This window comes from Gadus morhua, chromosome 20, assembly GCF_902167405.1.
Source record: "Gadus morhua chromosome 20, gadMor3.0, whole genome shotgun sequence".
NCBI lineage: Eukaryota > Metazoa > Chordata > Actinopteri > Gadiformes > Gadidae > Gadus > Gadus morhua.
In genome coordinates this window covers 12,804,523-12,816,042 of record NC_044067.1, presented here as the reverse complement: position 1 = coordinate 12,816,042, position 11,520 = coordinate 12,804,523, and the positions used below count along the sequence as shown (strand labels likewise).

Here is an 11,520-nt window from a genome sequence, read left to right as displayed (position 1 = left end):
GTAGTGTAGGGGACCACCGTGGTGGTTCTGCCTGTGTCTCTGAGGGCCTGTCTGTCACATGGTCCGAGACACTATCTGTGAGGGTGTCAGCCCATGTAATGGCCCCAGACATTCGGGATCCGGCAGAGGCAGTTGAATTTGATCTGCAGACAACCCCCAGCCTGAACCGCTTGGGTAATACATGGGGATACATCAGAGGTCGCGATTGGAATTTTTTACCGCTAGCCAAAGTGGCTGACCGTATTAGAAAGGAAAGATTACATCCGACGATCATAGAAGAAGAATTATCGAAAAAACGATATGTGAATTATCTGGATTGATTCTCTGCCTTACAGTGATTGAAACATTTTATCTGTAAAAAGAAAAAATATGTTCATATATCTATCTATAGCTATCTATATATATATATATATATATATATATATATATATATATATATATATATATATATATATATATATATATATATGATAGGCAGAGAGAGTGAGAGGTAAAGAAAGGGAAAGACAAATGAGTGTGTCAAAGAATGATGGACGAGTGCCTGCAAGGCACAAAGCTATTACAACATCCCCAAAGAGAGACCGTCAAAACTTGATTCTGGCAGCCTTGGATCATCTCCGACTGTTGTTTTACATATCAAAAGTCGTGTTGATGTGACCTTTCATTATGTCGGTGCGATGTACATTATGCTTAGGGCGTATTGGTGGACATCGATTGGTGCCAATTGATCTGCCATCTGATCTATTTTGTTGTCTGCAAACAAGGCAGTTGATCGGTTGTATAGTCAGCCTGTTTGCAAGGCAGTTGACAACTAGACGGACGCAATGTCTTTATTTTTATGTGAACGTTCACTCTAACATCTCTCTACTAGTCGTCACTTCGAAGCGATCACTCAACATCATCAGACGTTGTTGCTGTGGGTGTCTTTTCCACCAGAATGCACTTCTGGAATGCTGTTATTCTGTCATTTTCTCCTTGTTCAACTCTATTCTATACATGAAAAAATGATTCACCTTGAAGACACAGTTCACAGAAACATAAAAAGGGTGTTAAAAAAAGGGGGTGTCTACCCAGAGGAGGCAAAGGAGAAAAATCCCTTTAGGTCTACAAAGAGGGATTGGAGGCAGTTGGGAAGATGGGAAGAGTGAGACAAAGGGCAGACACAAGGATGGAACGGAAGAAGGAAGGAGGGATGTCCTGCTCCATGGGTTCTCTAGCTGCATCAGATCTCCCCCTCTCTTCCTCTCTCCCTCTCTCCCTCTCTCCCCCCATCTCTCCCTCTCGCCCTCTCTCCCCCTCTCTGTCCAACATACCCACCTGCTCCTTGGGGCTAAAAATAAACTCTTGCATTGAAACATTGTGCGATATCTTTTTCAGACACCAACACAGCTGTGTTTCCTGGATGGATACATCACTCCAAAATGCATCCATATCCTTTAAGTATTCATGTATTCAGCTGGTTCTTTCCTACGCCATTTGTGATCACCCCACTCACAGAGACATGCCCACTGCGGCCCACACTTCTTTCCTTTTATCTATGTGTTCCTTGTACAAGAATAGCAAGGCGTTTAATATATACAACATTATTGATGCTAAATCCAAGCTCTGGGCATCCCATAGTTATACTAGGATGCCCATACAGTTCATCCTCAATACATAAATACACATATTATGTGACAATACGTTACCTCATATTGCTGATGAAAAATAGGCCACAGTGTACTACAGGCAGATCCTGTAGTACACTGTACTGCAGTACAGTGTACTACAGGCAGATCGTGTAGTACACTGTACTGCAGTACACAGGAAAATCTTGTTCTCATAGAAATAAAGTAGTGAAAGCTAATGTGACAGTTTGTTTGTTCCAGCTCAAGGATAGCACTTCTGCCCGTGCAGATCTACCGAATCAACAGACTTAAAAACAGTGTGGACCGATTATCATGTTTTAATTGTCAAAATGACAAAGACGCACAATCTTAAAAATAATCAGCACAGTAGCACATTGTGAGCATTGTGTAATGAATGCCATAGACTAGCTCACAGTCATGACTAATTTTTACCTCATTAGGATTATAACTTTTTATCAGACTTTTTAATGGCCTAAATTGCACACTGCCATCTGAAGGTTTCTTTCTTGATGATTAGGATAGTTTTGGCAGCTTTAGGGGAAGTCTATAGGCTAGCTAGGCTATAGGTGTGCGTGTGCTGTGAAATGTTGTGGGGTTTGATCTTCCAAAAATTGCTTAGAGCGGCGCTAGTGAATAATTCAATACAACACGGAATGTTTTACTAATATGTTTACAATATCATGTGAAGTATTTACGACTGGCTTTTGTTGATTCCTTATCAATGTAGTGCAAGTTCTGGATTCATTTCAATTCATATTTTTTTTCACAAAAATGCATCTCATACCAATAACACAGTGTGGAATTTTGCCATAGTAAAAAATGCTGTTATAAGTTGATGTGATTCCCTTCTCTAGAACAACAAAGTGGCTTCTGCTTAGAACTGGTTGTTGGGATCATGGTAAATCTCTATCCCCAAATAGGTTGGGAACCACTGATTTAGGCATACATTAACAATAGATAAAAGACCGACTGATTGATTTTCTACCATGGTGTCTAAAGAGCGGATGAAGTGGACAGGAGGGAATGGAGGAGCAATCTTGGGAACATAAGGTAAAAGACTGTGAATACACATAAAAGACCAACCACGCCACCGGCTCCCATGGCAGAGGACAAAGGTCAAGAACGTGTCCTTGTTACAGTTTAATTGCACATTTAATAAGCGATGTAACTACTTGTAAGTAACAGTGTATAGTTCCTAATGTTAAAACGTTATGGAACCACCTGTACTGTAGCGGCACAGTGTGGTTAGGATTAGTGTGGAACTCCATTTCACATCTTCCTAACCTTAACCCTATGCTTAAACCTTTCATACCAGTGTCACCTTTTCCTATACGCCTAACCCTTTGAAACAATATCACAAAATGCTCATATTAGAATGACGTGAAACAAAACCTGAAGCCTAGCCTACATTTTAGAAGGCGACGGTCTGGGTGGTTGACGTTTAACGTGGAATTTGACATTTATACTTGAGGCCAAAAAACATGGGATATTTTAAAGATCGATGCAAACATATATTTTTTTTTAACTACGAGTAAGCCTATGAAGCATGAAAACACATGTTGAACAGACTCTCAGATTTCCAAAGATGTGCTCACACTTTTAGTTTGGCAGACAACCCTATTAGACTACACAGCAGACAGCAGACCATAATTTTTTATGGAAGCCTGTTGTTGTGCACTGCTGTCCGGCCTGTCAGAAACACATGAGTAGCCTATTATAGGCTGCTCATACGTTTCAGACAGGATCTATATTTGCCAAACCCCATATCTGCCACTTGCTGTTATGGAAGCGATCAAGAAAAAACAAAAGGCAACATTAGGGAACTCTAACACCTTAAATCCTCACTTTTTAATCAATGAAGTCATAAATAAAAAACGATTTCATGAATATAAGCACTATTAATGAATCACACTTCTATTGGTATCTGTTACTCTTCCAACCCCATGCATATTTCAGCAGCAAGTCCGCTCATTCCAAGACCGGCTTATGTGACAGCACTCAGGTGTCAAATCATCACACCTATTTCCTTTTTCTTGCATGTCCGTCCGTCTGTCTGTCCCCAGGATAAAACCTACCCTTCATCAGAAAAGGTGGAGACAAGGGCCAGCTCGAAAATAACTTTCTACGTCAATGACGCACATTGACCCATTATCCCTGCTGCATCTATTGTTTTTCTCACAGACAATTCTTCATTTGAATAAAATGTGTTGTGAACAAGGAGTTGGAGCTGTTTATGAACTGCTTATTATTCTCATACAAGAATCTTAAGCACAATTTTCATTTGTCATCGTATGTGATAAAAACGAGAGGTTTGCGAGTTTGCTCTTTATTTATTTTCTTTGAAAGGTTGGGTACACTCACGACACACAGATATGGATTATGGTATTGTGATATCGTATGGCCTTAGAGGGATCAAAATATGAGGTTTGGTACAATAGAAAGAAGGCAAAACTTTTGGTCTGATACCATACTTAAATTCCATCTAAAATCAGCTGACTGTATACTATTGTAAAATCTACTTTAAAATGGTATTTCATAAGCACATACATTTTGTGTAAAATGTCAGTGGATCAGTGCAATATTGCCTATTTTTGTGATATTCCTTATTGCCTATAGCCTTATGGTCTTCTGTGAGTTAGCAAATACAAACTTCCATCAATATGCTGAAAAACTGTGCCGTGCGCAGTGGCCAAAGAGTTGATTGATTCATCTAGTTTCTTCTCACAGCTAGTGAGATAATACACCAGAATTCGGCAAGGGGCTTGTATTAATTTACCACCTTGCTGGAGGCACAGAGTTTTCTGACCGATAACAAGCTTGTCAAACTGTTCTTCATGAAGCAACGACAAGAAATCCTGCTGTATTTCTGCTTGATAACAAAAATATTTATCATGTATATATCATTGTTTTTACAATTGTCCCTCAAATAAAAGGAATTTTATGTATATAGTACTTGCACATTGAGATGTATAATATTCCTTTGCCGTGTTTCCAATTTGCTGCTCTCAGCTCAGCCCTAACAACAAAGGGAACATTTGTTTTTAGGTCTGTAAATTCAGTTAAGCCACTTACAAACAGCAACACATCTCCTTCTAGCCCTCGGTCAAACTCAAACATGCCATTTATTTCCCAAGAACAACTGGAGTTAAGTCCTCTAAATCAACAAGGTAGTGTTTTGCAGCGCTCACTGAAATTGCTGCCTTTGTGTTTGAGTGAGATTGAGTGAGACTTAATCCATACCAGCACCAACCAACCCAAACTAAATGTATTATTTTTGTATCCAGGGTGAGGACACATATTTCAGCAGCAACCAGGCCAGACGATATGATGTAATGAATCACCATTATTATTTTGTATTATTATTATAATTATACATCCAGGCACGCACAAGCACACACACACACACGCACACACACACACACACACATACATACACATACTGACGGGCACACACACACACACACACGCACACAAACACGTACCCACACCCCTCCCAACACACACACACACGCGTGCACGCGCGCGCCACAATTGCTGGTTCTGGGTCCTCTCGGTTGGCTACGCGGCTGGGTTCTTCGGGGAGAAGTCGGAACAGAATAGAGGGTTGTCTGGGGAAATGAATAGACCCGGGGTTGCCCAGAAATTGAACCCATGTCTTTGGAGAGCTGTTGGTCTCTATTATCTCAAACTAGTTTGTCGAATTCTATTTTTTTTGCCAGCAACGTAGTTAGCAGTAACAGTAGCAGGCTTTGTATAATACAACAGGGCATTGACTTCCCTTCTCCGAGGCAACACACATAGAGGATTCAGAATTCACCTCCAAAGTTTTCTTGGCCACTCCATTAATACTCTAAATACATTGAGGGCAGTCCGTCAATGAGTGAGGGCATGACAACTTAATCATTGATTCAGTGTCTCCCTCTCTCTCCCCCTCTCCCTCTCCCTCTCCCTCTCCCTCCCCCCCCCCCCCCTCTCTCTCTCTCTCTCTCTCTCTCTCTCTCTCTCTCTCTCTCTCTCTCTCTCTCTCTCTCTCTCTCTCTACCTCTCTTTATCGCTGTCTCTGACAGGCTGTAGGCAGCTGTCATGGTGACCTACACGATGTGATCACCTTTCTAGCTCCCCCCTCCCCCCCTCCTCAGTAGGGCCATGAAAAGCCTCTCAGAAAGCAGATACAGAAACAGGGAGCACATGCAAGAGTCACAGTGACCAAAAAAAGGCGAAAAAATGATGCAGACAACAAGAAGAAGAGAACAGTGTCACAGTAGAGAACGTGTGAGATTATAGGCTCTAAAATTGTGAAACCATGGTTACAAAGAGTAAACATGTACACAGAATGTCTACAACAAAACCCTCATCGGCTCCCTGTCTTACCCCATTGACCGGATAGGTTTTCCATCCTAGCTCTCCGATCACTGAGGTGGTATCCAGCAGCACAACTGGGAAAAAGAAGAGATGACAGAGATACGCAAATTAGTTTTTCCTTAACACAACACAACTCATTTTATCAGATTTTGTGTACGCAGAATGTATTTCAAATCTTCAAAAAGAGTCAAATATCGCAGAGCGGGTTTCAAAATAATAAGAATAGGGCACTATCTTCTTGTCCCCTTGTCAAGGATTACAACGTATGAGAATTGAATATGCAGTGTTTATCACACGTATAGTGTATGTGTGCAGTTCACAACAAGATGTTGACTAAATCAAGGCTATCAAATGCACCACACAACAAAGATATTCAGCTAAATGAACGAGCAGGAGATAGCTGTCCATTTTCCCGACCATCCATTCACTTTCTTTAACTGTTTCTCCCGATAAGATCGTCATGGTAATATAAATGCCCAGGAGTCCTCCTCTTCTGGTTTCTCCTGGGGGCCCAGATCCCTAGGCTGGATTCTCTCCTCAGTTGGCCGTACCTGGTACACCTCCAAAGGGAGAGCTGCCCTTTATTCATAGCCTGTGGCCATGGCAGAGGATGAGGACACAGATTGACAAGTAAATTGAGAGCTTTGCCTTTAGGCTCAGCTCCCTTTTCACCACCACCACCTCCTCCACCACCACCACCACCACCACCACCACCACCACCACCACCACCACCACCACCACCACCACCACCACCATAGCCTGGCACAAGGAGAGAGGACCTGAGGCCGAAACGGCATCTAAGCAGTCTGCAGACACCTCTCTCAACCCAGGGGTTGAAGGACTGAATGGCTTGCCATATGTTTCTTTTGGTGCACATGCACACAGTTTCCATTCCGGCATCTCGAAGTCATAGAGAGACTCTGCCCTGCTTACCATGGGGCAACACCTTCTGAGTCTTACAGACCGTTGATTCCACCCCTAAGCCTGTAAATTAAGGCTAAAGGTACCCCTGAACTCAGGATCCCCCACCCCCCTCCAACATCAGTCCTTTCTGTTTGTTGGGTGCAGATTGCCTGACCCCACTCTGTACGTCCTTGCTCTTGTTCCGTGTCTTGGTCTTATGCCCAGTGAGGATGCGTGGGAGTTGCTCACCGACAAACTCTCCTCCAAGGCCTTGCTCGAGGGGGTATCTAGGCCGGGCTAGGGCTAGGGTTAAGGTTCAATTGACTTTTTGTCTGCCATCCTTAAGGTCTGACCCTTGTTCATATGGAGCACAGTAGGGACACGGGGGTTGTTTCAACACACAATGAATCATAATTTGCTACTGGGAATAGAAGAGACATGATGTTGTGAGATTATATTTTGAAACTATTTTAAAAGTTGATTAACAGATATCTCGAAAAGAGCCTGGCTGATAAAATAAACCTTCCACTGAGACTGGTGTGTGTGCATGTGCGTGTGCATGTGTGTGGTTGTGTGTGTGTGTGTGTGTGTGTGTGTGCGTGCGTTCGTGAGTGCGTGCGTGAGTGCATATGTATGTTATAATTCGGTGGACCACCATATTTAGCAAATGTTAAACACATTAAAGGGAAGGTCAGATTTTAAAAATGTTATTTGGGTGTCATTGGTTGAAAATGCCATCGCCATCCGTCAGCCATTAGAGGCTGAACGCTCTTGACAATATCTGTACTGGTTGAGCGCGCCTGCCTCTGTCTAACACCACTTAGATTCAAGACAATCCCGGCTCACTGCTGACCAATCAGGGCATCTCCTCTCTGAATAGTTTTGGGAATCCATCATTGAGTCCCAATCACATGCACACACACGGCATCATTGCTCCGCCACACAGATCATGCAACACCTTTCAGCGCTAGAGAAACATAGGGAGGGTGGGAGCTGAGAGGGGGGGGGGTGTTCTTTTGGGGGGGGGATTCACAGATCATGACGGCGTGATCTGTGAATTAAAAAGAAAATCTATTTTTTGTTATTTTAGGTTGTTTTTCTTAGGGTGTCTTTTGGCAGCACATACATATCGATGCTCAGCGGGGCTTTGAATCTGTGTCACGTCCGTGGGAGTTGAAGACAGGAGGGCAGCGAGTACTGCAGGCAGCCATGTTAATTGACACCATTACAGGCTGGTCAGTCCCTGCCTGGTCTCACAAGAGACCGAGGGATAATTGGACCATTCCTTTAGCGCTGTTGCTAAGCATGCAGCGCAACCTGCCGTCAGATAGAGTAAGCAGACCTAGTTTCCAACTAATTTGTCTAAGCTAGATGGAACAAAAAAGAGGAGAATGATAAAGAAAACGATCCAATGAGACGAGAGAGAGAGAATTTTTTAGTTGGTTTAATGTTAGTCTTAGCTTTAAAGGCACTTTAGTATAACAATTAATGATGCTCTATGTCATTCTACCAACATTCTCTTTCCCCTTCTCCGTCTCCCTCTCTCTTGCCACCCTTCTCCTGCAAACTCCACCCAGACTGAATTCCCTCTGGAAATTGTAACATCTGGACAATTTACTGTGTATAATCAGAATGAAGACTTGTGCCACTGCACACATACCCCCCCCCCCTCCCTCCCACTTTTGGCCTACTGCGTCCATATAGCAGGCCTATATTTGTCTAGATTTCAACACTAATCTACAGCAAAATGTGGATCCTTAACACTTTCATCAGATCGTTCATGTTGCATGACTGATTTTTAACCAAGTGATGGCAAATATCTGACATGCCAGGCCAGCAATGAGCGTGCCAATTAAAACTAGTATTCTGAAGCCCTAACATTAAATATCCATGCAGCTGAAAATACGATCTTCTTCCCTTTGTTATTTCAGCGTTTCTGATCGCTATTGTGCACCTCTACTGCAGTCCATCTGACCATTTGGCCTTGGTTCAAACAGCTGATATCCCGAGTCAGATCTTCTGCCAAAGTTACAGCCCCAATCTCGGACCCTCATGAGCCGTGAAACAGTTACATTTTTGAATACCTTGATATAACAGAATGCCCCTGAGACAACCGCTCGGAGGAATTCCTTTGATTAGCAGGCTGTGGTTGTGCATCTATTTTTTTCTCTCTACTTTATAGGCCCTACTTATTTTACTAGGCTTTAGTTTTAAATGAATAACTGAATACAAGGTAGACGACCATAGCAGAAGGAGGACTTCTGATGAACCCTAGCTGGGATGAGGGGTGGGCCATTTAGTCGAACTGAGTTCGGATTAAAGCCTGCAATCTCGTCCCTGTGAGTCCTACCATCTCCATGCGCGGTGTGTTGGTGCGTATACAAAATGTGTGCAGCCCACGTATTGTAACGATCAGTGTGTTCAGCACAAATCGTTCCACATTCTTCCGCGCATCGCCTGTGAATTATTAGAAATGAACCCATAATGATTTGCCACGGAGGAAATACCTTTTTGTAATTATTCCAATACAGGGGTGAGCTCAATAGCAGGTGCTGAAGTGCACCAACAAAAACGGTCCAACACCGCTCAATCAATCAAGCTGAGGCACAGAAACACCTTTCGCAGAGACTCCACAAGGAGTTTAGCCTATATTAAACCCAGAACAGAATCCAATAAACCCGGAGGCGTTGAAAATCCAGTGTAGGCCTATAGAGTCCCAGAACAATCCATATCAACATTTGAATCCTGATCGATGTCGGCCACTGAACAAAACGGCACACAAAGCCGCGTCCAAGGACCAAAACGGACAGGACTGGTCGTATTATGGCTGTTGAATAGGCTATCTAGTAGACGCTTAAAGTGACAAGAGGTAAAGATATCACAGCCTAGGAGCCACGTATGATGCTGTGTGGAAGTAGCCTGTAGACTAGGCTAGTGCATGTGTAAAGTTGGTCACAGATTCCGATTATGAATGCACTTGAATCATCTCGTGGATATCCGTATCGGTCCAAAAAAACATTTGGAACTACGCCACTCGATGTAGCCTGTAAAGGTTAACCGAATGCAGCCTATTAAACAAACATATCATAAGGCGTTTATTTTTATAATTTGCATATTGAATTGATCTAGCAGTAGGGCCTGTGCAATATTCTGAATTGATCTAGCAGTAGAGCCCATCCAATAGGTCACCCAACGGGGTTATTAAATTGGTCCATATGAATAATGTTGTCAAACTAAAACTTGTCTTGTACGCATTGCGCGGATTGTCGTCCAAAATTGCTGACATTATTCAGCTTTCATCTTCTAGCTGTATTTTTCTTTTCAATTAATTTTTTCCACATAGTAGCCTGAACCAATACGTAGGCTAATGCTTTTACAGAAAAAAATAGTGTATTAGAAAACTAAGTCTACTACAATCCAAGAATAATGCTAAAATGCCATAAAGTAGCATTTCGTTTTGCAAAAGAAAATGCCCGATCACACGCATGCAAGAACACAACTCACCTTGATTACTGAGACCCGGAGAAGTGAAGAAAAGCCCAATGCTTAGCGAAACCAGGACGCAGACTTTTCCAAGACGCATGTCTGCAGCGAGACATCCACTAGTTTGTTAGGAGCAGTTTTGGTCCGAGGAAGAAACCCTGGTTCGGCGGCTGCTGGCAAATCCAACAGTGCTCACCGTGTCGCTTCTCCTCCGAGCTTATATTGGGCATCTGCAAGTCCCCCAACACGCCGAGGAACCGGGTACCAAACCGAGCTCTACCTGGTGGTGCTGCTGCAGCGGGACAAGGGGGCATCGGCCAAGTATCCGAAACGAGAATAATGAGAACAAGAACGAAGAAAAGTCTCGAAGGCGTGATGTCCCGAGTTACCTGCGACGTGTAAACATAATCACGCAAAGAGCTTTGCACGATTAAAACAACTTTGAAGTAGGCCTACTTGAGATAACCGAAGTGACGATGTTCGATCCTCTCACAGAAGAGTCCGGGCAGATCGGAGTGGAGTCTGACAGTCCGCTCCCCCACTGCAGCATCATAGAAGGGTAGGTAGAGAGAGAATCCGATGGAACGGGGGAGAGCATAGAAGCGGCAGCAGCGGTGGCGAACGCTGCACATCTGTGTTTGATGCTCGGCACTAGAGGGGGTTAGCAGACAACACAATGGCGCGCGCGTGTGTGTGTGTGTGTGTGTGTGTGTGTGTGTGTGTGTGTGTGTGTGTGTGTGTGTGTGTGTGTGTGTGTGTGTGTGTGTGTGTGTGTTTGTGTGTGTGTGTGTGTGTGTGTGTGTGTGTGTGTGTGTGTGTGTGTGTGTGTGTGTGTGTGTGAGAGAGAGAGAGAGAGAGAGAGAGAGAGAGAGAGAGAGAGAGAGAGAGAGAGAGAGAGAGAGAGAGAGAGAGAGAGAGAGAGAGTGTGTGTGTGCGTGCGTGCGCTTTCAATTAGAAACCCGTCAGTTTGTGTGGCACTCGAATTAAATTATTGTGATTTTGTTTATTCGCTTTAATTTCAACAAGAATCAGGCGTCGCCCACTTTGACTGTTGAAAGTAATGGATTAACCTCATTCAAAAAGGGCAGAGGTTTACTCTCCTCGAGAAGTGTATTAAATAGAAAAGTAAAATTAATAATAAACA

The 11,520-nt window shown here is 43.3% G+C and overlaps 1 protein-coding gene across 1 annotated transcript in view; it reads right to left on the bottom strand.

Moving 5' to 3' along the window:
• The window catches only part of epha6 (eph receptor A6), a 72,875-nt gene extending 61,853 nt beyond the window's left edge, over positions 1–11,022 (bottom strand). The window contains exons 1-2 of the mRNA XM_030342715.1: positions 10,398–11,022; positions 6,000–6,064 (exon numbers count right to left, since the gene is read on the bottom strand). Coding sequence (XP_030198575.1) covers positions 6,000–6,064; positions 10,398–10,476 — 144 coding nt within the window. The 5' untranslated portion in view covers positions 10,477–11,022. The remainder of the gene's footprint in view (positions 1–5,999; positions 6,065–10,397) is intronic.
• Positions 11,023–11,520: the final 498 nt, after the last annotated feature.